This window comes from Athene noctua, chromosome 21, assembly GCF_965140245.1.
Source record: "Athene noctua chromosome 21, bAthNoc1.hap1.1, whole genome shotgun sequence".
NCBI lineage: Eukaryota > Metazoa > Chordata > Aves > Strigiformes > Strigidae > Athene > Athene noctua.
The window spans coordinates 5,180,703-5,208,585 of NC_134057.1; the positions used below are offsets into that span (position 1 = coordinate 5,180,703).

The 27,883-nt window shown below is 42.8% G+C and overlaps 1 protein-coding gene across 1 annotated transcript; it reads right to left on the reverse strand.

Moving 5' to 3' along the window:
* Positions 1-217: 217 nt before the first annotated feature.
* Positions 218-27,633, reverse strand: MACROH2A2 (macroH2A.2 histone). Its single transcript, XM_074924250.1, has 9 exons — positions 27,546-27,633; positions 21,147-21,379; positions 13,108-13,214; positions 11,507-11,704; positions 9,453-9,563; positions 7,611-7,710; positions 6,611-6,700; positions 4,402-4,576; positions 218-892 (listed from the first exon to the last, which is right to left on the reverse strand). The coding sequence occupies exons 2-9, from the start codon at positions 21,316-21,318 to the stop codon at positions 727-729; spliced, it is 1,119 nt and encodes a 372-aa protein (XP_074780351.1). The 5' UTR covers positions 21,319-21,379; positions 27,546-27,633; the 3' UTR covers positions 218-726.
* Between the last annotated feature and the right edge of the window lie 250 nt (positions 27,634-27,883).

The following is a 27,883-nucleotide window of genomic DNA, read 5'->3' on the forward strand; positions in this document are numbered from 1 at the left end:
GCTTTAATTATGTCACTTATAGCACTGTACTTCAGCCACAAGAGCTGGTTAGTTGTGTGCTAAGTGTTATACCACAAGCACTTAATTACAGGTGCTGCTGCTTTTTTCCTTCCTCTTTATAGGTGAGAAATTCCCAGAGCAAAAGTAGGGTTTATAACAATAACCACACTTGACACATCTTTTTCTTTTTTTCTTATAAAACAAACAAAATCACCATGAAATATTCTCAGTAATTACAGAGATTATTATGAGTTAAAAGCAAAACAGAAGCTCCTCATGCATCACTTCTAAAATCCTCTTCCTCTCTCTGTGGGCTGGAGGCAGAAGTTTACCATCTACCCTCAAGGGAGGGGAAAAGGGAGCTGAACATTTTTAAGAGCTTTCTTTAAAGTGTGTGTGTGTGTGAAAAATTTATCACTACAAATCTAAAATGAGGTTACTCTTTAAAAACTTCTAAACTAAAGTAACAAGGGACACTAAACAAACTCCTGAAAAGAGATGGTAACTCAATTGCTTAAGGTGATATAAATGGCTAGAGGATGCTGATAGCATGAAGAAATCAGACTAAACCCCTCTCATCTCTAGTCACAGCTCTTCATCAAGTCACAACACATCACACTACTACCACTCCCCCTCCTCACCACATTGAAAAAATAAAACCCACCTCTAATGCTTTTAATGCTACTCAAGTTTGTTGAAAAATAAAGTTTCATTTGGCTGCCATTGCTACTTAGTGTCTAGCTTGGCCATTTCTTGCACATAGATGCCAATACTTTCACTGTCGAAGAGCAGAAAGTAAATGTTCTTCAAGGACGAAGAGCTGGAGCCGTCAAAATGGGTGGAAATAGCTCTTAGAGTCACCTGGGCTGCCGTCTGTTTTGGGAAGCAGTTTCTATGTGGTAGGGGAAGAAAACAGAACAAGTGAGTGTCAGCCACCTGTGCAAGCATATGCTCACATGATGCTGAAAGGAACAAGCCATAGCTGTACCAACGACAGGCTGCTGTTCAGACAGTGCCAGTTGCAGCTTTGCAATGTGTAAAACCCAGAAGCAAACCCCAAGGTTTTGATAGCAATATTCATCTGCTGCTGTATTGGTTTCCTTGCTGACATAGTTACAGTTTTCATTTGCTTCTATTTTTTATAACCACACAAAGTTTTTAATGCTCTCCCTTAGAATTAAACTTTTCCATGTCATGCTGGGCAGGCTAAAAAGTTTGAGAGAAGATTATTTTTTTGGTTGAAAACTGAAAGAAAAAAAAACCAAAACAAACCAAAACTGGATCAACTACTTAGCTGACTTCCTCACTCCGTCATTACAAATACTTTGCTTGAAACTTCAGTGAAAATAATTGAAATTACAACCCCAAGCCCAATTAAGGCCAAAACGCATTAATTTTGATGGTAACATTCTCTAACCTACAATCTGAAAAGCTAAAAGTTACCAGTCTTTACAGTAAATGAATTTTCAACTGTGTTGACATCTCTTGGGGCACCTGGCTCACATCCTTGAGATTCAAGTTTCTTGGCAGCAGCATTTTTTCCATCTTAATCATTCTGACACACCTTTTTCAAGTCATACAACCATGCAGCTGCAGCGCAGTTCCTCCGCCCTCATCTCCTTGCTACAAGGGAACTGGCTGAGAGCACATCCCAAAGAGCACAGCTACAATGAAGAGCTGCTTTGCATCTCTGTTTATATAAAAATACGGCTGCTATGATACTGGGCGTAATTTCAAGAACTGTTCTACAGCTTGAACTTGATGCCTATCCCATGAAATACTCTGCCTTGCACTATGCTCACGCTTGGGACAGTCTCCACATTGTCTAACACTAAACAGATTCCCTGACCTAGAAAGCAGCCCTTCCTGAAGCCATACGTGTGTGTGTGTCTGCCACTGACATCTGGAGGGAGGAACACTCTTGAATTCTCTGCTGGAGTTCCTCTGCTGCCTGACAGTGCTTGGAATAGTTCTGCTGATTCTGCACAAAACTGAAGAGTGCTGATGCAGCGTTTGCGACACCAGCCTGTAGGAAATCACCTACCTTGAAGAGTTTGGATGAGCCTTTACTGGGACATACTGAATTGTCGGAAGGTAAGACCCAGCTGAGATTTCAGATGGGTCTTTGGGCATAACTGCTGGCTGCTCTTGAGTTTAATGACTCCTATTTAGATTCTACTACATGATAATGCTCCAGAGGAAGTTAGATCCATGCCAAAAAACCCTGGGCAGAACAACCTAATCCATGTCCTTCCTCTGAGGCAGGATTACATTGAACTTGTCTGCTTCTGAAAAAAGTTTGTCTAACCTATCCTTAAAAGATCTTCAGTGATGAGGCTACATCAGAATACACAGATCAGCCATCCCAGTGCCTTACACTTGAAAAATCACAGTATTTCTTTTAATAGCGTCCAGAGCTGCTTTTGCAGGGTTTTTTCTTTTTCCTCCTCTGACAGCACTGTGAAGTGCATTTGTTTTTATTCCCTTTCTAAGTTTAGTATTATTCACTTCTTACTCAATTTCATGCTAGTGATTTCAGACTACTTATCATATTTATATAAAAAAACATCCAAAAAAGAACTTGGAAACTAGACATCAGAAACTGCTGTATCCTTATTCACTCTAATCCAAATGATTATTAGCAAACAGTTTTTCCTGCTTCTAGTCCTGGCAGCATCTGCAGCAACCCTTCTAATACACCTTTCTCACAGCAAGCTATTGATAAGGACTTTTTGAAAATGTTTTCCAGTTCATTTATATCTGCATCACAGCACAAGTAATTTCATCTAAACTGCATTTCTCTGCTTTTTAATGAAAAGACCATAGTGGTGAAAAGCCCTGGCACAATTGAGATATCCCATCTATCGCTACATTATACCAATTACTGTAAACAGTCCCTAAGATGGGACACAGGAAAAATAAAAATTCACAGAACCGATGCAGCGTAACTCCTGATCTACCCAACAAAGCCAGCATTTCTTGTGCAGTTGGGATAAAATGGCAGCAAAGCCATTAAGTCTTATTTGGAAAACTCTGCCTTCTTCTAGACAACTTTGAGGTCCTTTGATAAATAACGTGTAAACCAGCAGCACCTGGTAAGACTTACAATTACTCCTGCTAACAGGAAACAGAGTAAGAGCAGCAGAGAGTGAAATGGAACTAAGCAGCAGAAGGATCTGCACTAAGACTAATGCGCCGAGATTGGGTTTTTCTTAGATAACGCTCATAGAAGATATGAGGTCTATAGAGACTATTTCTATTGGCATTAAAAGCTATGGTTCATTTTCAAAAGCTGAACTTTATTTTTAAAGAGTGGTAAAAAAATGTATCATATTTTGCTTTGACTGTACACTATAAACAAAAAAGGAAGAAAAAATAATTAAAAATTGCACTGCTCCTCTATTTATTCTTTTGTCCTGATCCGTAAAAATATTATTTTATCTTGAAAATGGATGAGTAAAAATGGCATTTTCACTTCCTGTGTATTTAGTGGCATGTGGTGATTTTACTGATCAAGACACAGTTTTACTTTTCATTTACCCGGCCAACACAAGTGGACTGTACAATGTACTCTACTCTCTGGGCATTACTAAAAAAATTAGTAGTTACATTTCAAATTAAACATAAGCATGCAAAATCCAACACAAAAGAATGATTTCTGCAGTTAGAAGGGCTTGTGTAAGGTTTCTTGCAATCACAGACCAAGCAAGATTAACAAACTGTTGGTTCAAAAAAGAAAAAAAAATTTTAAAAAACCCCAACTTTGGATTTCTTAGTCAAGCATATTTTATTTGCTAGTTATTGAGAAAGAAATGTGTAATTTCACAGTCGGTTTCATAGTTCCCTTTTTAAAGCAGAACTATATTTGCGAAACATTTATCTTCTTCTGAAAGAGAACAGTTTGTGTGACTAGTCTGTTTAATATATATTCTTGAGATGACTTAAGTGAACTCCCCACATTTACCTAGCTCAGGTTGTGTCACTGTTACTTGCCTTCAGCATTAGGCTGGTATAATCTTATTAGTATGAATGTAGTTTCAATAAAATTCCCCACTGCAAAATGAAGAGATATAAAAAATGAGGTGGTGCAGGCCCATAGTAGAAGAATGAATATTACTGCCTAGCGATAGAAAACACAGCAAGTCCACTCAGCTTTCCTGTGGCTGAGCTAATTTATCTATATAAAGGCTTTGTGGTCATTCCATGCAAGCACTGCACTTCGGGCTCCTTTAATCTCAGATTAAATGTCAGATGGCACCTGCCACAGCCCTCTCTGAAGGCAGGGTCAGCCCCCTTCATGGCACAGAACAGAGGGCACCTCTATCACAGCAGCAGCTCTCTGACAGCTAATGATACCATTGCCACCCGGTACAGAATCCTCCTGTGCAGAAAGAGTCGTACCTGCCACTGGGAAACGGGGGGAAAGCCACGGACTTCAACTTCTTGTCTTCTGCGGCTGTTAAGCAGTTCTTTATAGTCTCTTCAAGCTGCTCTTCGCACTTGTCTGAGCCCCACTGTGGGATGTGACAGTGGATGACAAACTTTGCTGCTAGGCCGCTAGACTGAGTAAGTGCAGCTAACACAAACGAAAATACAACATTTAGTTTTGAATAGAAACCACCCTGCAATGACCTCTCAATCCAACATACTTTCTTAATTATATTACCTCTCCAAAGAAATACATCAGGAATTAAAATATGCCACAATGGCTCACTTGCAATCATAATCTGACTGTCTCATCATTACTTTTGTGATCAATTATTATTTCTTTGGAGACCAAAGAGCCTGGGGCTCATTTGGTTAACACACAGTTATTCAATAATATTTTATAGCTTTCTAATTCAGCATGGCCTCTGGATTTGTTTTATGCAAAGTATCAAAACCTTGCACTGAACACAGTATCATTAATCCCCCAATAGACATTTCTGCAGTTCTGCCATAGTCTTATCTGAATGCTTTGCACAAGTATCCTGCATCATCATTCCAGGTCCAGAGTGTTAGGGACCCACTTCACAGCTGGGTAATTTCAGAAAATGACATGAAAAACCAAAGATGTTTGTTGAAAGTCTCCACTAGTTATGGCCAATTAGGAATCAGATTAATTTTTCAGAAAGCACAATATTTCTCTAGGACCTGCAGAGTCCACAGCATGGCATCAGTTTGCTTTTGTTGCAGCTGTGACCATTAGCACTTCTGGAAATCTGGGTCCCAGGAATCTCAGGTTAAACACCCTGAAATTAGCTGTGCAGTCAACGCCCAAGGATGAAAAACTTGGATTTATTCACTTATCCACCATCACAGAGGAGTTCAGTTGCAGGCATGGAGGAATTTTGTCTAATATTTCACTGTGCTACTTAAATTTCAGTCAGAAGAGAAACATCAGGCTTTTAACCATAGGGAGCAAATTGACTGCAAACAACACAGGTATCCTGTGAGCAGCACTTGAATTCAAGCCCATTAGGTTGGAGTTCAAGTGTCTGCAGTAGACCTCCAGTGATTAACAACCATTCGTTATCACTTGCCTCAAAACTAGTAGAAGGGGCCATTTCAAACACAGCAACACAACACAATGCTTGAGAGCATACATTTTCCTGTCTATTAAACTAAGATTATCTTCTTTCCTGGGACTGCCTTAATGGCATAAAAGGGGTCTATTTTCTAGTTAGGTAATGATGTTGACAGAGAAAAGTAGTCTACTTTGATGTTATGGTATATATTTTTGATTCAATGGACAAACGAAGCAAAATACCTTGTCTGAAAATTTCCCTGATATTTGAGATTATAAAACTGGGCTATTCATTTAGGAATTTTCCAAAACTAGATTGTTTAAAGCATTTATTTCCTTGAGTATTAAGATACTAAGACAAATAAGGCACTAGAAGATACATTGTAACTTCTCTCCATCCACCCTCCAGCCACCTTCAAACCCTATGAATTGGTTTAATTTGTTGACAAAGGAGGACATAACCTCAAACCCCAAACTATTCACTGCTACAGACGTGTTAAACATTTGAAGGGAGCTCTTCTGTAATTTACGTTTCTATAATGTAGCTGTAAGTGCCTGGGAGAAGAGCAGGAACTGCTCTTCCATAAAGCATGCCAGTTCTTAAGATCATATCACATCTTTATTTGTGTTCAGAGTAAGGTAATTGTTTGGATTATACCGTTCATCAACTATGCATAAAGCAGAATAATTTATAAACTATCACTGTTCTTATACCTCTTAGACTCAGACTGGGAGCTGTTTCTGATTCTTACTAAGGAGTGCAGTACAAACAGGATGGGAAAGATGGCACATAGGTGGCAGCACAAGTTTTCCTTAGTTTCTGGACTCTCACAGACAGCAACTGCCTAAAATAAATTAATCAGACTGCTTGTAATTTATGGTGGCACCTAGAAGCCCAAAGACAGAATGTGCATAGCACACAGATATCCTATTCTTCCTTTTTTTCCTCTAAGCAGGCTGTTCGTATCAGCAACAGCTTCGAAAATGAAACATTTACATCCCATAAGCAAAGGAACACATATAATCAAGAACAGATCGGAATATCCAGAGAAAAGGAGATATGAAATGAGCTGTTTCCACGAGAGAGAGTAGTATCCTTTTTACCTTCAGCAACTTCCAAAGGTCCTTGAGATTTGCGAAGCTCTTTCACTGTTTCTAGAAACTCTTTCCCTCCAGCCTTTTCTAATGCCTTGCCTGCAAGGACACAGAACAAAAGGTCTTGGCTTCAAAGTATCAGTGTGAAAAAAAGAACTCTACATTATTTAAAAGAACACTGTACACATATTATCCTGTTTCCCTCTATCATCAGCAGCTGATGTTTACATTTACCACTCTATCCAGCCACAGATAAAGTTTACTTTTTATTGGTTTTGAGAAGCCCTAGATTTTATTACTGGAAATGACTTTAAAATAATTATCTGTAAGAATGCTATCTGACTTACGGCTACAATAGTGAAGAGTGGGATTTTCAGGACTCAGATTTTCAGCCTCCAAAATCAACTCAACATACAAACCCTACACAGCTGGGATGCCAGTGAAGGTCTTGACGAGTGACTATAAAACAATGATTCAAAAGCCTGCCACTAGATTCTGTGCCGTCCTATGCAACTGACTGCCTATCTTTTTTACCTCCCTCTTGCTTCAATTTCCATATTTGTACACCAGCAATAATAATATTTCCTTATTTCACGGGAGCAGTATATGGCTTTGTACATGAGTATTTCTAAAGTACATAAAATCTTACAATGAAAAGCATAATTAGAACTGTTATTATTAATATATAATTTTTGTCACAAATTTTCAAAGGCAAATGTAAAAATAATCCAACAAAGACTGCAATAATTATTATTTACACCTTTGCTGCTCATGTGCTTCAACAAATTATCTGTGTTTTGATTGTCGTAAGGCATCATTAAAAAAGATAAATTAGTGATTAGCCTGTTATACCTAGTCAGATCCAGCCTGATTTTCAGAAGTGTTGTAAGTGATATTTTATGCCTGGGGAAGATTCAGATGAAACAGGATGGGATCTCAGCAGGCAGCTAGTAGACCAGCTACTGTTCCAACTCTAGATGTGTTTTTTCTGTGTGTAGCAGAGCCTCACCTATTTCCTCCTTGAGGTCTATTTCAGCAGTTGTAGGGTGAACGATGCCTTCAACTTTCATGGAGCCAATATGGCTGATGTCACTCTGTGTCAGAGAAAGCTGTAAAACAATAATGAGGGAATAGAAAAAAAAATTAGCATAGTAGTCCAAGTGCAAAAACATTTTCATACCAAAAAAACTAAAACGAAAGAAGGCTGGATTCTGTCTTCCAGAGATCAGTAGTTTTATTGTGTTCAATATGCCGGATTCTGATTTTTAGCTTTTAATTAATTAATTTGTAGACCTCTCAGATTATTTTGTGATACGCCTACAGCTTGGGAGCTTGCTCCAGAGGAAGCTACTGCTAGAAAATTAATGTTCTAGCATCACACTTTGATGAGAAAAGCTGACTTTGGAAATGCTTTTGTTTAAAGAGAAAACCACTTAAATTAAAAAGCTTTTCTCCTGTAGAAACACTTGCACTCAGTAAACTACTGTAGGGGCTGAGAAGGGCTGAACACTATCCTGATCAACAAAGGCTTCACCAGCCAAGTAATTAATTACCCTTTCAGTTCCTAGCATAAATAAAATACAGAGTGCTTTACCCACTCATGGAACTGGATATAGGAACTGGCCAAAACTTGATGTCTTAAAGGTGCTCAAAAAAGGCTGCTCCCCAGATTTCACAGCCTCATCACTCTGAGCAGCAATACAGGACAGAAACCCTTAAAATATTTTAAAAGATTTTACAGTTGCTGAACACGTGCCCAGCACTCCTCACTTCTTCCAAAGTACACTGTAGTACTGAAGTCCTAAACAGAACAATAAGCACTGCCCATCTTAGAGAAGAAAGTGAGAAGCTGAACAGATTCTGGAGGAACTTAGGACATGACCAAACTCTAATAAAGGAGATTTAAGTTTCATCTACCCAGCCTATAATCTATATGCTTTTAGCAATCTTTTGGACGTATTATGTGTCTGGCACATTCGAGATCACTGCTTTAGCAAGAGATAGGATCAGGCTATCTCTTAAAGCTGAACTCTTAAGCTGCTTCATACAACAGGGTATACCATCACTTCAGGAAGAACACTTTTTCCAGATGCCCTTGCTATTTGAAAAAATAATAGTAAAAAAATCTTGATCTAACTCCACAGTTAAATCTGTAAGAAGAACTCTAGCGTCATTCAAAGGGTCCAGAAATTAAGGCAGGCAAAAATCTCTCCCTCTTGGTGAGTACAGGGGAATTAAAAAAAAAAAAAAAAAAAAAAAGATAAACACATGACTGGACACCAAGGACATGCAGGTATTTTGGTGAGACAGTTTTGTAATTCTGGCCAGGCACGGTGTCACAGTCTGCGCTGAGATGGAGAAGCAGGCACACCCTGCAGCTCTGGTGAGGTCCTCAACTCCAACAGCGAGGGAGCCGTGCCAGACAGCCCACTTTCAGATGGAGCACCCAGGCTTCTGGCACAAATCAACACGTGGAAGTTCTGGGTGATCCTGGAACCTGGCCCAGAAATACTCTTTTATAAATAATAAATAGCCTAGAAGGTTAAACCTGGTTTGGCAGTATGCCAGGCACAAGGCAGCCAAGCCCAGACTGAACATACTGAAATGAATCAGTATGTCTGTCTGTAGAGAAGAGAGGCTGACCAGCATTACTCTTGGAAATCTTTTATCTGTAGACATATTTCTTGAGACCTCCTACCCCGCTCATGGCTTGAGCGAGTTTTGGCCTTAAATTTGGAACCACTAGGGGAGAACGTAGAGAAGATTTTGTACTGGTGTTAGATCAAAAGCATCCTTCCATTTATGCTATGCTCTACTGCTGTGATCCCGATCCTCTATAACTTTGTATTACCTTTTGTCCTGGCACGAGGCTCTTGGAGGACAAGATAGTGAAACCATCCCCGGGTCCATCTTCAGATGTTGAATTTGAAGCTCCTTCTTTTTCGTTGTCCTTTTGTTTATTCTATTTGGAGGGAGAAAAAAGCAAGAACTCTCAAAGGAAAAAAAAAAATCAACATTTACCATCATTCAGTAATGGATAGATTTGATCAGTTACTAGAAATATTATCTCCTTGGATCAATATATTATTCATAACCTTTTCATTCCCAAAGATTATGTAACAACAGAGGTCTCCACTGTTTATATAATGCTAAAACATCAGAGGTTCATCTGAGGCATTACATACGTTTGTAGTCACATTAAGAGTCAGGGCACCCACATCCATCTGTAGTTTTACTAACAATTAAGGTTGTATTTATGGGTGGGTGTGTGCTAGTTTATTTTTGCTGCTCACAGAGCAGAGCTCATACTAAATCAAACTTAGTAACTTAGTAACCCAGTCAAATGCTCCAATCTGAAGGAAAAAACCTCTTTATAATTAAAAAAAAAATCATAAGCCTCAGCTAATAAATCATACATCTGAATTCATATTGACAGGAGCAAGCCATCACACCTCCAGACAAACAGTCAGAAGGACAAAATTAAATACTAATAGCTGAAGCCTGAATGCAAAATCCCCTTTGTGGGACACACTCCTTCATGCAGCCTAGCTCCACGAGCAGGAAATCTGTTCCTACCAGGGCTGCAGGAGCATGTTCACATCTCTCAACATTTGATTTAAGGTATGTCAAGAAGCTAACTCTTCCTAACAAGTCCAAAACTCTGCATGTGCACAGTTCAAAGGAAGGTGGTAGCTCAGTACTCAGAGGCATCCTATTAAGCCAGTCTGTTTTCTTTTTAAAACTTGTTTCTGTGTATTCTCAGCTATGGAAATACATGAAAGCTTAGAGGCCTCCAGAAAGATGTGCTTAACACAAGTTTAAAAAGCTTAGCTCTGTCGCGGTAGAGACGGACACAACTTTTTTGCAGCAGAATAACCATCTTTATTGCTCCTCTCATATCTTATATACTTTATCCTTTTATCCATACATCATTCTCACTGGTTATATGGCTGTTTGTTACTTTATTGGCTGCTTTTCTTAAAATCCCCCACTGTTTGGATATCTGACAAACACAGTATTTTTCTTCTTTCTCCTTATCTTCAGTTCCTTTCTCAGGCTGACACAGAACTCCTCCAAGACTTTTCCAGCTGCTCAGGGGTACACAACAAGCTGGTCAAGGTCAAACTGTTCTCTCTCTGTCAGGCGTTTGGCAGACCAGCTGCCTCCCCCAACATAGGTCAAAGCTTAATATTGTTTAATTCTACCCAACCAAAAATTTAGCAGTGTTTTAAGACACATGCTCTGGAATGACAAACCAAGAGCACTGATCTGGGTTTACTGCATTACCCTTTTGGATGGTGACAGAAGACGGGCAATTGCAAGGGAAGATGCAGTGGTCAAGTTCTGATTCATTTATTCTTTTTTCGACTCTTTTAAAAACCATCATCAACAGCACACCAACTCATAAAACAAAGAGCTTGTCAAAGTGACATTATGTACGATGTCAGGACAAGTTCTCTGCATGGTGAAAAAATCTTTAACAGCAATTTGATAACTGCACAAGGCTGAGGGCATGACATCCCTCAAATAGAAAACGTTTTAAAGTACAGCTTCCTTTATTTTAAAAGTTAGAGTTCACTGCCACACAGTTAATGTGGAGATAAAGAGATTCTACACAGTTATCAAGAAAGTACTGCAAAGGTGGCATAGAAATATGAAAAGTTTCCCTCAAAGTTTTAAAGGTTTTTGTTATGAAAGTTTATCTTAAAAAATACTGTGTTTGCCTTTATTTCTAAAGTTTAGAGAAAAAAATAACCCTGGTGTGTCTGTTATCAATTCCTACCTCCCATTTCCTCTTGTTACAGACAATGTAGAGCGCTGATTTATTCCTCCTAATAACCTTAGTTGGTTTTGATCCACTCCCTCTCCCACATCTCTGGCATCCCACATCTGCCTCATGCTTACCTTTTTGGGTGTCCGGGCCTTGGCAGACTTTGCCTTCTTCCCACTCTTCTTGTTCACCATGGATTTCCTTCCCTTCTTCTCAGGAGTAGGGGAAAGGATGGTCTCAGATTTGCCTTTGGCACCCCGTTTCTTGGCTAGAAGCTCTGGCTGAATTCTGGGCAGGACACCTCCACTTGCAATAGTCACACCTTTTAGCAACTGCAAGGAAAAGTAGTATAAAGGAACACATGACAGATTCTCTTAGTCTGTACTCAGGGTATTTTTAGTAACTACATTACACATACATAAGTAGAGTCCACCTTCCTAAACCATTGCACCTTGTTCCTTTATCATGGGAAAAAAAACCCCAACAAAACAAAATAGCCTAACAAAACAAAACCAAAGGGAGAAAATCCACAATAACAAGAAATCTGGCAGGTGACAGTGAGGTCAGCCAGCACATCCTGGAGAACTTGCTCCTGTACTCATCAATTACTCTTCTCTTCCAGTGCTGATCCTTCTGCATCTGTCCTTGGTGACTCACAAGCAGGGAATGAGGATAAGGAAAGACAATAAGTGCCTGCAGGCTACTTAAAAAAATTATTGCACCACAGCTCTGCTCAAAGAACGACTGGTCACGGATCCCTCTGGCAGGGAAACTGATTCAGTGGAAGAAAGTCTGAGTCCCAGGAACCTGCTTTGCAGAGGTGAACTACAGGAATGGGCTGTGATACTACAGGGAGGACAAAGTATGGCTAATTCCTAACAGACAACAGTAGACCCAGTTCCCAGTCCACGGGCTGACCACTGCCACGGAGCAGGGAATGGACTGGTAGTGTTACCATGCTTTTCCCTCCCTCCTGGCCTCTGTTTTGACTTTTCAGTTCCCTTGACTGGAAACAGAGCTAGATGACATCACGGGCACCACAGTTTCATTATTTAAAGCAGTCAGATTAAGTGCAGGAATCTTTCAAAGTGTGAATGATGTCATACATCTTCATATGGAGCCAACCAAGAAGAGATCCTCTGATGCTGACTGAACCTTTCCAACACCCCTGAATGCTGCAATTCACAGCCCGAGCCATGATCTCTCTTCTCACTCAACAAGTTTAGCTGAAGTGATCCCACAAGTGATCCTCAGAGTCAGAGCACTGCAAACCACAGTCTGGGTGCTAATGGGATGTGGGTATATGGAGGGGGAGGCAGTTCTGGAGACAGCAATAGCAGAGGGCGAGCCAGATCCCTACCCAAGCTGGGCCTCACAGCCAGTATAATAGAAAACACACATTTCTACAGCTTTTGGAAAAAGGTCTTCCATATGGCCCATTTTCTTTAAGTACTGGATGTCCCTGAGGACAAAATTAAGCATCAAGTTTACCCACTTCAACAAGACACACAGGCTACTAAAAGAAGCAAAATTTATATCCAGAGGATTGAAGATGAGCTATCTCAGAACCTTCTTTTTTGTTTGTTTTTATTCAAGCGGGCACAATCTTGTCTTCTTCTACTCTAATAATTGTGTTCTCATTCATGTGTCAGACTAAACTCTTTCTAACCTTCCGTGGCAACAGCTTCATTCATGCCCCAACGCGTAACTCTCACACTGAAATGTGAGTGGGTACCTGATTCAGTTCCTCATCATTTGCAACTGCCAGGAGGATGTGTCGGGGGGCAATTCTTCCTTTCTTGTTGTCTCGCGCTGCATTTCCCGCTAATTCTAGAATTTCAGCTGTAAACACATTGAGATAAAAATAAGCAACAAAAATGCAGCTTATTTACACCTTGTATAGGCATTTTACATTCCTTCTTAACATCCATTTACCTTTGGGGGGGCATTTCCTGATTTATATGGTCTTTGCTACAGAAAGGCAAACCAAACCACACGCAATGTATTTGTAAATTTACATAAAATAATTTGTCCTTCCGAATTCCCCAAAGGATAGCTAGCAGAAAATATGCTAAGCTTGTTTCACATAGTTTCTTTACGAGTCTCAAGGCGGAATTCTCTTCCAAATATCCAAGAAACACCCTGTAAAAATGCACATCAACAGTCCAAAATTTAGCAGTAACCCTGTAACAATAAAACGCATGCAATGAAACCCCAAACCTAGTGCAGACAGTACAGCAAGGATTCTCAGGACCAGGTAAGACAAAGACTGAGGTGCATTTAAAGAAATACTTTTGAAAGCCAACAAACTAGCCAGGTGATGCTGCAATTCTGCATTAAAGGGCATTGAAAATCTGTGAGAAGCTTCATTTCAGAAAAAGATATGAAAGGTTTGACTTAAGAGGCAAGCAGAGGCAACATAAGAGCTTCAGTGCATGAACTACTGGTAGAAAGTTCCTTCTACATCTCCAGGAAGAAGAGGTCTGTTCAAAAGTAGTTTCTCTAAATTTGCATTAACATTTATACTGTGACTAAAGTCACTGAAGTTCTTCTAATTGTTATAGAGGAAACACAGACACGTCTTTTTGAGTTTATCTCCACTGTAGCAACCAGTATCATGTAAGAACTCTACTGAAGCACTGAGAAGGAAGGAGAAATGAATGTTTTGCTTCAAATAACCATAAAAATAATATTCACAACTTGTTTTATTTTAAAACAGTGTTCCTGTCTTCTGGTTTCTTTTTTTGTATTTACATCTGTCAGTAACAGAGGTAAGGAAAGCTACAGACCATCGGTGTCCCATTAAGGATATCTTACTCCTTTTAATCAACTAAGTAAAGAATGGTAACTTATAAAAAGAACTTTCATGAAAAGTCTAGTGGAAATCTACACAATGTTCTCTGGCTAAAATCCAAAGGATTTCAACAAGAAGTTTAGTTCATGGGAAAAACACAAGCTTTCACTTTCACTCAGTTAGAATAACAAAAGTGCATACTTGTCATCCTGTTTTCACTGCTGTATGGCATATATACTTAATTGAATGATGGAGATGTAAAAGCCACTGTTTAGAATTATGTGCATGTTCACAGTGAATTGTTTAAGAGACAGCCAGTGTCTGTTGGAAATTTTCACAATTATTCATGCACCACTTTCAAGAAACATTATCAAAGTTGTGAAGAGAAGCACTTAAATTTTATTAGGAAATATTAGAACCATGGTTGCAATAACTAGGCCAGTGCTATGAGGAAAAAGCAGTATGTGATTGAACAATCAGAAATAATAACACACTACAAATACACACTGGGCCTACATTAAAAGTGAGGCCAGCAATCTCAGCTCTGGCATTTCCTAACTTTGGAGCGTTTGATTTGGACTTCAAAGAAGGAGACTAAAAAGAGACCCTGCATAATCCAGCTATATTCACCCCTGCGGGGGGCTGCAGGGCTGGAAGTTTCAGACCCAACTCCCAGACCTCTGCCAGTGGAGCTAATGCAGCAGCAGACAGCAGGAACAGATTGCCATCCCTTGTGCAGACCAGCATAAAGCAAGAAAAGAGACCCAGACTTCTCCAGTGGGTTTTGCAGATGTGTGCTGATAGCAGAGGAAAATTGCATCGGGGAAAACTAAAACAAAACCAAAGAAAAGCAACACAGACTTACCTGCGTGGTAACTGAAGTTCTTTCAGATGTGCCAACAACAGGCACATCCTGCTACCTGTGTGCTCACCCCACTCCCCCAGGTTCTGGGTCCTTTGGCCAGCAGCATCCTGATGGTGCACTCAAATGTCCTCTGCCTAATATTAAGAGCAAAAAAGGCAGAACACTCAAATGCCAGCCATCTACCACAGGACACTGGGAAGAAGGGAATCCGAGGCAGAGATGATATATGGCAGACTGTGGAATATGCATATAACTTAAAGGATGCCAATTACTTGCGTAGGTAAATACTTGCCTTACCACCTCCTAATGATTGCTTATATGCATATTTTTCTAATGCTGGAAGGCAGGGACTCATAGTCTCAAGAATATAAAAAGGCACTTGCAAAATGCAACATCAAATCTGAAGGCTTCAGTTATGACGTCCCTTGCTGACAATAACAGATCCCTAAAGAAACTGCTTTACATTTCAAGTAGAAATAATCTTGACAGCTGAGGCTACCCAAACTCTAAGACTAGTCTGAGAATATAGGTTCTATAATAAAGTCCTATACTATAACAAGCTCTCTTGAAATCGGGCATCTTGATATTCTCAGACGTAAGTTGGTTTTACTTTATGTGCTCTCAGCAGCAGGCATTAAGAATTAAAGTGAAATCTGAAATAATCTTGCTTCCCTCAAGATTCAAAATCCCCAAAGATGTCTCTACACTGGAAGTGTAACTTCAAATTCAGACATTTTCAGTGCAGATGGCTACAAGCAAACTAGCTCATTTATGGACTCCACAGTTTACCTTGGCCTCAGACAATTATTGAATGCTGGTCAACAGAGTAATGCCCAGAACGCTCCACTGACTCTACACAAGACCTAGGATTTTTAAAGGAGCCTTTCCTCCTGTTTGATAAGCACTCGGGACCAGGGAAGAACATAACTGTCTTCCAGCCGACACAAGCAGCAGCCAAGCTATGACCTGAATGGGATTGCATCTTCTCATCCTGTGACATACAGGAAAAAGAGGTTTCTTTAGCTGATGGATCAACAGACTTGGAGTGTCTAGGAACTGAAAGTATTGTAGCCAGGCCAAAGCTATTTGTTCAGCTGAGCTCAGCCTGCTTTTGTGAAGTGCTCAGCTGGACTGATAAGACAGACGAGAACTACTAATAGCAGAATCAGAAAGATTTCAGACAGGTTATCTTGTTTTCCATTTCCCTTTGGGGTAAGTTATGCTATATGAAAAGACATATCAGATGATGGAGTCCTTGGTCCTCCATTTGCAAGTGGAAAAGTATCAGCTCGATTTGTCTCCTGAGAGCAGATGAGCACAACAGGCAGAAGAGGATGCCAGCTGATGTGCTTTGAAGAAGGAAGGATTTGCTGGTGTTGTGTTCTGCCCTAATTTAGAGAATACGTTTTTCCACTGACATTTTCCATGAGTTCCTCTGACCAGCACTCCATTCACATGTCTTCTGCTTCCTAATCAAGAGGAATCTGTATTCTTGGCCTACATTTTGGGAAGGTGCATTATGGGACACATGCAGTTGATGTTTGAGTTAGAAGACAATGACTGCACACTCAGAGCATAGTCTGGCATGCTATCTGTTTCAAAGTCCATAAAACCAATGAGACTGAGGTCAATTTTTCACAGAGTTTGAACTGTGAAGCCAGTGGAGCCCAACACTGTTCCACCAAACACAACCTTCTGGATATGAATTAAGCTGCATGTTTTGCAATATTATTTTCAAGCCTAAAATATAAAACAGCACTGAGAGATTATATTAAAAAAAAGACATAGAACATTGATGAGATCTTCACATCAGCTAATGAGATGAGATCCTCTGCAGTGATTGCTGGCATTTTAACAATGGAGTTGAGAAGCCAAAGCACAGATTTGGCATTGCTAATGGCTGTGGGGTGCAGCCACAATCAATCTTGCATACAAAGGGAAAAAATGGGGATCCAGTAACTCAGGACACAGAACACATACCAAAGCCCAAAGGCAGTCTGAATCACATGGCAACTGGCAATAAGGATGCCCAAGATGTATATGCACCATCTGGATGATGCTAGGCAAGAGGCTCAGTGCTTCAGGGCAACATAAATATAGGCCCCCAACAGAGCACGTGCGCAGCTGATCGCTCACAGGAGAGTCACTGGTCCATGCCAGGCCCTGGATGAATGCAGTCAGACAGTTCTGGTCCCGTTTGACCCTTCTAGCCTCATCCACCTTGGCCCTATCCCAGCCAGGACTTGCTTTCCCAGCTCCATAGCCCATTCTCCTTTCCTTGGCAATCCACACCGGAGACTTCTATCTCAGCTGCCTTTCCTGGACAGTCTCCACGGCTCCTGGCTGCTCTTCTCAGTTGTAGTAATACTCAGGCTCAATCTTCCTTTCTAGGGGTTCTTCATTATTAGCACTCCTTCCATCCAATCCTTAGCCTATGCCCTATTTTTCCACCTTACTCTCCAGCTTCCTGCAGGATCTCTGAACACCCTTTGCCATTTATTTGCACTAGGCAGATCCATCCCCAGCTCTGTCTCCACCATCAATATTCTTCTCCCATAACCAGTGGCTCCCCAGAATGTTATGATCTGCTCCCAGTCTCCTTCTCTGACCAATGTGAAACCTCTTCCCAGTCTCCCAGTCTGCTTATCCAGTAAATTCCAGCCTGCCCTTCCCACCTCATGGACAGTAAGTAGGATTAGCCTCTCTTCAGCTCCTATTCATGCACTCCCTGATTTCAGTCCCAGACCTCTTGCCACCTGCCTCTGTGCAGCTTTTGCCTTCAAATCAGCAAGCTTCCTCCCCTGTGCTGCCCAGTACTGCTGAGACCACCAAAAACCACTCCCCGCTCTCAGTGCTGTGACCAGGAGCAGCTGGGGACAGCAGTGAGAGGGGAAGTCCTCCTGAGCATCTGTAGCCACAGGCTGAAGCATGCTCAGCCACCGCCCATGCGCAGTCCTGTCACAGGTTGGTGCTGAGAGAGGCTGTAGCATGCTCAGTGAGGACTAAGTCTTCAGCAATTTTAGCTATTAAAATCAAAGAAGTCTCTGCTGAGCATGAGCAACCTGTGATTTTTCAAAGTTACAGCTTGGCCAAACAGAGCAGATATCCCTGATGGCAGAGACCACCCATCCCCTTCTGTAAAACATCAGGTCTCTGCTCACACTCAAAGAAGCTCTCAGGCATTTAGAGAAGTTCTCATGAATGTTTTAACTCCACAAAAAAAAACATGGTTCAACTCGCTTCTGTGAAACAGTTTAAGAACCAGACTCCTTTACTCTCACCCTTCCAGATTTAGCCTGAAGCAGTTCCCCTGTATGCAAGCTTTCAGCCTGAGTAGCCACCATTTCATAGTTGCAAGTCCATGAGAGAAAATTGGAATTTGTAATAGGAAGTATCAGATAACATTAAGAAATGTTACCAGCTTGATATATAATACCCGCTTTGACCACAGCCTTGAAAAAACACATTTTGTTTCTAAAGGCTTCCCAAAACCAAAGACTATCTTCACACACACATGTTAAGAATAATTAGATCAGCAGGGTTAGATGTGGCAACACTGGTTTTTAATTGAACTATCCATCTTTGTAATCTTTTCAAACAAAACTCTGGATAGAGCACAGAAAATTTGGTTTGGAAAGACCACTATCCACAAGCAATAGGTGTTTGCTCAGAAACATTACTCCATTCTATTACAATATATAAAGGGTTGCGGCGAGAGGGGGTTCTCTCTCTGCTGAACCATGCAGCTTAAAATAACATTCTCTTACAATTTGTGTGGGCCCCCAGCCTACACATCTAGCAATTTTCTTGCCTAGTTGACTACACATTCTTTTTTTCTAAAACAAAGTGTAGGCCCATACATAATCTGCCCTTGCCATATTAATGATTTAAATTAAACTGCACTTACTAGCCAGAAGCAGAGCCAAGATATACACTGTTCTAGTTCAGATAATAGGTAAACAGTGCTGCACTCTATGTTATAAAAAGATGACCATAACTCAGTCTGCACTGCTGAAGTGCTGCATATACCAGATGTGCTGTTGACAATTTATTACTACACCTTGTAATAATTGCCACAGCTCAGAATAAGCATCTCCAAATGTTTATCCTAGAAACTCCTTTGACTGCTATGGATCCCTGTGGAGTGGGAAAAGAAAAGAAGTATTCCTCCCCAGACTGAAGGTCAGTGGAGTCACTGTGCAGCACGTTATTCAGTTATAAAAGTTAGTGCAATTTCCAAAACCCATGTAAATGTGGTTTTCACCTTGCAATACTCAAGACATCCAGAAGCCTGTAGATGACTTCTAAGCAATTCACAAGCAATGATAAAACAAAGCAAACACACCTCGCTATAGAGAAATTCATATCTATGACATTCATGAAGAGGCCTGTTCAGGCCCCCTACACACAGGGGTGTACCAACAAAAACAAGGTTAAAAATCACTGTGGTTGAGCAGGGGAGCTACAAATCCTGTCTCCATCTTTCCCCCTAACTCCCTGCAGGCTCTGAGGCATCCTTGCTGAGCAGCACGCCATGGTGCGGACAGCTAAATATGCTCTGCAAGTCATGGACTTCCCCAGTACAGCACAACTGCACCAGCTCCACTGAGAAAGATTTCTGCAGTGACAAGACTTCATTTTTAATGTATAAAACCAGAGAGTGCAAGTATGAGTATACATATGTTCTTAATGAAGTGAAAGATCTTCTTCAAAATTCACTTAGAGAACTGATCTTTCTCTATGATCTTAATATAAATGTTTGTTCTCACACAGTAAAAAAAAAAAAAAAATCTAACAAGTGGGAAAGATGTTCACAATCTTGGATTTTGATTCTTTTCAGTGGTGTTTCGTTTTATTTTAAAACCAGTTCCTTTTCTGGACTTCTCTCTTGTTGGAGCTAGGGGTGAACAAAAATTCAAGCTTAAACATTTTGTTTACATACCTTCCACATAAGCAATACTTTTTCACTCCAATTCCAGAAGTAGCCTCAGAAAAAAAAATTGATTCTCATCCTGCAATTCATTATCACAAATGCAGAAGTTTCTGTAATGTTATTAGGCATCATCAGAAATTTAATTTTAATGGTGAAATTATCACTATTTCAGATTTTCTCCACATCTTTGAAAGAAAACAGTGCTTTTATTGTCTGGTAGTGAGAACAGGCTTTCATGTGTGAAAAAGATAGCAGTGTGACAGCAATGTTTAGATAAAGACTGACATGCTGTTATATGGACAACCAGATTCCATTGCAAGCTTCTTTCATGCCACTTTGGCAATAAACTATGGTCCTGAAACACCACCCACTCAACTAATTCCGTCCAGGCTTGAGACTCCTCAGAGATTCTCTAATGCACCTCAGTCTTGATCTGTAACACCTAAGTAACCTGCACCAGAATCCTCTCTGCACCGGGCGTCGTAACCATTTGCTAAGGTGTTATTTCCCACAATTAAGTAAGAAACTGAGCAGATATGATCATAGGACAGGCTGAAATATTACAATACACCACAGAAGATTGTATCATCATGTGACACCTGCCCCTTCCTCTGAGGCCAATTTCAGAAATGAAGGGAAGAGAAAACTCAGGGTATATGGGAAGATTTAAACCCTGAAACAGTTCCTTTATACACTTAGGCAAGCCAAAAGGAATTTAAAAATACAAATCAACAACCTCTGTATTTTGTAACACTTTGACACTGTTCTGCAAGGAGAAATGCAGCCAGCAAAACAATTTGTTCACTTAAAAAGCACAACAGATGTACAAGGTGGGTTTGCTTTTTTCTCCTGTTATTCACATAAAGGTCTATCAAAGGCCTAATTTATATCAGCTTTCTCTTGGACAGAAACTACCTGGACGTGACTCCTCACTCTGCAAAGCAATAAGAAAGTAATCCTTCCAGCTAGCAACCAAGCATGGTGCCTCTAAAGGAGGAAATTTCCATCCTCAGCCTCTTCAAGAAGCAAATTAATTTCCTTAGCATTTAAAGCAAATTTCAGCAAATCTCACACTTGCAGAGCCTGATTTTCAGAAGTGCTGAACACGTTTGGATCCCGTCCCATGGATATCCCTGGCTTCTGTGTGAGACCAGCACTTCCAGGATCAGGTTCTTGGTTTACCTGCTAGGTACTCTATCACGGCTGCCATGTAAACCGGTGCTCCAACACCTATCCGGTATTTGTACGTTCCTTTCTTTAAGTAGCGCATCATTCTCCCCACAGGGAAAATAACGCCTGCCCTACTTGAGCGTGACAGTTTGGACATTTTCTTCTTCCCACTTCGGCCCGACATCTTGCAGCTTTGTGCTTTTCAATTTGCTGGTGATTCTTAACCTCTTGCTCCAATCCAAAAGCTGAAAGAGAAAAAACCCACGATTGGTATTCAGCATGTGAGAAACATCTTTATACATTATCTTGTTCTTCCAGAAGAAAAAATCCAAACCCATTCTCAAAACCTGTGAAAGTTGAGGTATTACTCATTAAAAGTTGGGTAACTGGAACATATGCTGTAACTTTTCTTTTGACTACTGCACTGTCGGTGTAGCAGTATCATAGAAAAAGTGCTTTGGAGAATATAAGATAAAACGTATAAACATCAAAATTAATCTTTAAAAAAACCGCACAAAACCCCCCCAAACAAATCACACCAAGGCAGACATACACAGCATGGAAGATCTCCATGCTGATTGTTAAGTTTAACAAGTTATAAACAGCTGAGAAGTACTGGGATAATGAACAGCACTAAACAAGGTGAAAACCAGATGCTGGTGCCCCCTGTAAGTAAAGTCATACTGCTCGCACAGAAGAGAAAAACCTACCTACAAACACACTGCTTCTTCACAGGTCTTTTATACAAGGAATTTCACATGCATGGCTGAAGAGGAGAAGCAGGCATGCAGCTATGCTTCAAGCGCCTCCCCTCGCGCTGCTCTGGCCTCAGGAACTGAGCGCCGGGGGCCAGCTCAGAGGCTTCACCGCTTTCCTAATTCCCAGATCACCCTCACAGCAGCTCTTTGGGAGCCCCAGAAGCCTTTCTCCACCGAGCTAAGAGAAGGTCTTTAATCTCTCATCTTAAAAAGACTAGCTACCAGATTTTTCTGTCTGTTAAGCTCCCTGAAGATTTGTTTTTTTCCTGCCAATCTGGTCTATACATAGGAGCAAAGAAAACAACTCTCATTTTCTCCTTGTTTTTCTGTCAACTGGGAGATTGCAGGTAAACGGATGACAAACCCTGGAGTCAGCCACTCCGGAGTGTGCACATGGTCATAGTTACACCCCTAGTTCTCAGCATCAATCAAATAACGAGGAAGTTTTAACTCTGTTTACAAAAATTGTTTTTAACTCCATTTTGATAGGTGCCCTGGTGGCCTAATTATGACCCTGATTACTCCTCTGAAGTAAACGAGGAGCATGTCTGCCACAGATGATATTTCTGTCAGTGGAGGCACAGCTACTTAATTCCCAGTATTCATTCACCTCAGCGAAACAAAGAAGCAAAAGGAGGGAAAACATTATGATGGCTTTAGGTGATGCTGTTAAATTGTATCACAATTGGCATTTTAAACAACCTTCAAAAAAAAAACAATCAAAATTGTTCAACACCACTTCCAGCCCTTGGGAACTATCAATATTGATCCCAGGAGGGAACAGAAATGTGTGTTTCATTCTTACCCTGCTTATTACCAATCAAGTGCACGTACAAAGAGTGTCACCTGTCCCATGTGAAGCCAGACATTCACAGAAACCAGCTCATCCAGAACAGCCAAAGTCAAGGGTCGGTTTCTATGATAACCTAACTTGAACACTGCTTTCATGATATCAAGGAAATAAAATCACCACAGGGTTTGCAGTGATCTATAAAACCCTGGCGTGTCCTTGTCTATCAGCCAGATAATTTTTTTCTTTCTGTGTGCAATATATTATGTGGGCATGACAGAAGTTGGGAAAGATTAAACCAGTAAACCTATCAGACGCAGATACCTCAAAATTGATGTTACTCATCATCCCACTCCGAGTTCCCTGCAAACTGCCAGCCTGGAATCACGAGTGGTGGTAAAAGAGCTCATAAACTGCCACTTGCGAGTGTGGATTAAAGGCAACGGCCACGTCAAACAGATACAAGTGGGGAAAAATTCCCAAGCAATGCATTGATTGCACTGATGCAGGAGTAACCAGCTGTGTAGGAGAGGGAACAATTGCTAGGATGCAGATCTGCTGATTAGAACCAGCAGGTTACAGAGAGGGGAAAAAAGAGCGGTTAGGGAAAGGCAAACCTTGCTCTGAAGCGTTTAAGCACGGAGGCCAGCCAGCACTGAGCTGAGGAGCTCTGTCCGACTGCAGACACCACACCTCAGGCACACAGAGCAACCAGAGTCCAGGAGGGCGGTAAGAACGATCAGATGCCTGACACAAGCAAAAAGGGAAGGAGAAAAGAAGAGGGGAGACGTGATCGTGGTCTTTAGAGACGTAAAGGGCGAAGGGTTCTCTATAAAAGGGCCAGGAGAAGAGCAGCTTTTACAAAGTGTAGCGGGGAGGAGAACGGAGCACTGGACTCGGTCAGACGGGGAGGTGGCAGAATCGTCCCACCAGAAGAACTTTAAATCCGTTAGAGGATAGATGTCAGAAATGGCACAGGTGGCGTTGGATCCGCCTCGGGACAAGATGAGGTAAGATGAGGATCTCTTGAGATCCTTTCCTCCAGCCCTCTTGCTCAATGAAATTTGTAATTTGTGACAAAGCCTTTATAAACTTGCAATTTCACGTTATGCTACTGATTAACCTTTATGAAGTGTCCTTTTCAGTTCGTGATAACTGACATTCAAATTAATGAATAAACGTAGGCTGGGAATTAGGTTTCTCGCCATCAGAAGAGCGAACTTCTGGAACAGCCTTCTCTTATGAGTAATACAAGCAATAATAACTCATTTTAAGGTGGAACTTAATCCATGTATGCACTAGGCTATGATCTGATTCCTGAAATACCAGTAGGACAGTTTCATCACCTGAGAGTTCAGTCCTGAGTCGAAATCCCTACAGAGAGCCATGCTGAAAAAATACACTACAATCAACCATGTATCAAAATCATATTAAGCTAAACTCTCACATATTTGCTCCTATAGTACCAAATCCCAATTGCCTATAAATCAATGGGGGGAAAAAAAAGCAAACCTCATGAGTTTACATCCACAGAAAATACTGTGGTTGCACTTGATCTCTGTAATAGAAAATCAAAACATATTTGTGTAACTAAGCACACCGCTCTGGGGCATGCTGTTGCATTATATAAATTTCTGTTTAATTAATCACTTCTGGCTCATTCTTCTGTTGTCTCACTGAACTTTCCATCTCTGTTCACCCCTTAAGTTTTCCATTCTCTCTCACCACGAGTCTCAGCCATTTTTTCCCCTGCTGCAAAGGCAACCTTTGGAATCCCAAAATATTTTTCCAAATACACTGCAGGTAACAGATCAGGTATGTTTGTGGAATTTTGTGAGAGCCTAAATAGAAAAGAGGCTTCAAAACTCTGCTAACGCTGCCTCTCTCTCTTCTTTGGAAGTGACGTGGACCAGCATTTTCTTGTCTTCTATGGAAGGTGATTTTTGGTAGGAAAAGAGAGCTATGTCTTAGTCACATCTGCTAGAAAACAATTCCTGTGGACCTGGAGAAAGAAACGTGATAACGATGGGGTTGCCAACTATCCACCCTTGGAGGGTGCACACTAAGGGAATGGATCACAGGCTCAGGTGACTGTCAGCCTGTGGGATCTCGAAGCTCTCTCACACAGAAGAGCTATGCCTGCTCTGCAGTGAGGCCCCAGGGGTTCGGGTCCTGCTGGCTCAGGCCGCCCCAGCCCCAGGCTGGGGTTTGGTTTATCTTGGAGGATGCACATCAGCTCAGCCCTGACGCAGCTCGTGATGTACTCTCTCAAACTGCTCCAAAGCTGCCAACAGCTGAAGAGCTACAAGTTGAGCACTGCTGTCCTAACTGTTCTCTTTGGGTGATACAGCTAAACATCAAGGGCTTATCAGCTGAAAAGCGCTTGAGCCTACCCACATCAGTGCCCTCACTGCCCACTGATTCACCGTCTCTACCTTTGCCCTTATAAACTACAGTCTCCATTAAAAAACACAGCCATGCCATTTATGTGAAGTCTGTCCTCGCTGAGTTAGAACTGCATCTATATCTGGCTACCACGACATCATGAGGCTTGGGCAATTTAACGCAATTAATTTTTCCAATCCCTTAATTGGTCATGGCACACTCCTACTCTGCCATGACTCCAACATCCTTGTGTTGCTATGGGGGATTTAGTAGCTACCAGATCTCCCGGAGCTCTCTACAATATTATGAAAATAGGATAGACTTTTGCAAGCTGGGCCTTCCTCTGTCAATTAAATCTTCTATAGCCCAAAACAACCAGCAATATTTTCCTTCTGCGTGCTGGAAAAAGAGCTCTACCTCCTTGCCACTCTCCAGACAGTCCTTCCACTACAGACACCACCACCCTGTTTCTACCCCAATGGTTATCACTGCTGCACAAGGACACTGGAACAATGGACCACCCTGGGACATTCCTGTCACCATTGGGCAACTTGCATCCCACACCACATCCTGATGGATCAAGTTTTCTCAAAGCAGCCTTAAAAACACTTTCCAGTCCTTCCTACGTGGACACTCAGAAGAACAAAATCTCATCATCATTTTTAGGCAGTAAGGACACACATAATTTTTAGAAAAGTAAGCAAAAATCAGCAGACAGGGGCTGTCTTCAAGTGAGCCTGAATTGAAAAGCTGGCCAGGAAGCAATTTCAGAGATTAACATATCAAAATCTGGCAAGAAAGCATGGATGCACATCAGGAAGTTCAATGTGGTACGAAATGCCTACAATACATCATATCTAAATTTTTCTCTTAAAAAAACCAAACCCAAACACATAAACAGTAAAAGAAAAGAAAGCTTGCACAACATAGCACCAAAAGTGTAGCAACACTGGTGGAGAAAAGTAAATTCTGGCTGTTCCTCTTCGCACCCCAGATCATACACAAGACAGAGGCAAGCTAACAGCTACACCAAATAAAAACCACACAGTAGCAACTGATTATTACTAAATATTTGAGCAATGCTTAGGTAAATTCCCAGTTAGATTCAAGTAGCTGTCATTGCAGCTTATCCTTATGTACAGATGGCTATGTCACTTGGCAGACTAAAATTTAGCAGAGTGTGCCAAGTGCCCTCCCTCAGACAACTAGAGGTTCCGAAGTGGATGTTACACGGGGAGCTACACCAGAAGCTCAGAGGCGAAAAAGCTCAGGCATAGCTGGAGCCTGACCTCGGTGTCCTTGCTCACAGAATTAACACCCCGGCCTTTGCAAGACTTTATACCAAAACCATTTCTACCGAATTTATACAACAAAGATGCGTTTGGACACCATTTCTGGATGGTTCATGTGTGCTTGGCATCTAGGAGTCTTCATTTCCAAATATTGAGAAAACTTGAAACCAGCAGGCGAAGAGTGACATCAAGGACATGCACGGCTCGGCTCGCCGGCAGAGGGGCTGCGCCTCGGCATCGACTCAACCCGAGCCTTCTTTTGAGCCTGCTGAGAGCTGCCGAGCTCGCCCCGTCACCACCGGGCTCCCCGGGGCCACCCGAGGCCGGGCCGGGCCTCCCGCTGAGGAGCGCGGCCGCTACCGGCCGCTGGCGGCCCCGCCCCGCCCCGCGCACGCCGCGCCGTTGCCTGGACACGCGCGCCCCGCCCACTCCCCCCCTCAGCGCCCGCAGCTGATTGGTCAGCGCGCCGACCCCACCTGCCGGCGGGGCGGTCCCAGCGGAGCCCGGGCTCTGAGGGAGCATGCTGATTGGCCGGCAGCCGGTGAGCGACGGGGAAGGGGCTGTGGGAGAGGGGGGCGGTGCGCGGCGGCGCCGCGTGCGCGCTCCGCTGCCGGCCGCGCAGGCGCCCTGAGGCGCGGCGCAGGGGGGGGAGTGGCCGTCGGCTTTCCCGCGCAAACGCTCCCCCCCGCCCTGCCCTCAGCGCGCTCGCTCCCGCAGTCGCGGAGGCTTCGCCCGCCGCCGGCGAGGGGTGGCGGCCGCCGCCGCCAGGCGCGTCCCCGGAACGGGAAGCGCCGCGGCTTCGCCTGGCTGCGGGGCGAGGGGAGAGGGAGGCGGCGAGCGAGAGCCGCAGGCGCGCAGGGCCCGCGCGCAGGCCCCGGGCAAGCCCCGCGCCCCCCCCATTCCCCACCCGCCCCCCGGGGCCGGCTCCGCGCTCGCCGCCTCCTCGCGCCCCAACCGTCCCTCCCCACAGCCGCGCCCCCTCCCCTCGCGGCGCTGCCCCCGCCGCGGCCACGGCCGGTTCCCTCCTCCGCGCCCCCCCATCCCTCCCCCGACCCCGGGCGGCTGCGGAGAAAGGCAGCAGCGGCGGGAGCAGGAGGTGGGTCGGGCGGCCGGGAGCGGGGAGAGGGAAGGAGAGGAGCGGGCCTCGCCGCGGCCCCGGAGCCCCCCGCGCCGCCGCTCCCCTCACCTGCCGGCGCCCGCCGCCGCCTCCTTCTTGTCTTCCCTTCCTCTTTTTCCTTTTGCTCGCCCTCTTTTCCTCCTCTCCTCGCCCCCCCTCCTCCCCCCCCTTCCCTTTTTGGCTCCCCCGCCCGCGCCCTCGCTCCGCCTCAGCCGCCGGCTCTCTTCCCGTATTGTATGTTTCAATGGCGATGGCGGCGGCTCCTCTTGAGGGGGGTGGAAGGGGTTTCCTCCTGCTCCACATACCGCCTCTAGGAGGAGTCACTGCAGCCCGGGCCTGCAACAACCCCCCTATCGCTGCCGCCCTCCCAGACATCGCGCCGCTCCTCCTTGCCCGGGCCCCAGGGC

What these genes read in the sequence shown, in the direction of transcription:
- MACROH2A2 (XM_074924250.1), bottom strand. Translation starts at nt 21,318, where the DNA reads ATGTCGGGCCGAAGTGGGAAGAAGAAAATGTCCAAACTGTCACGCTCA. An exon ending in AGACCTCAAGGAGGAAATAG is followed by an intron (nt 6,701 to 7,610) that starts GTGAGGCTCTGC and finishes GTGTCCTTGCAG; the next exon opens with GCAAGGCATTAGAAAAGGCT. An exon ending in ACCTTTGGAAGTTGCTGAAG is followed by an intron (nt 4,577 to 6,610) that starts GTAAAAAGGATA and finishes CGTTTGTGTTAG; the next exon opens with CTGCACTTACTCAGTCTAGC.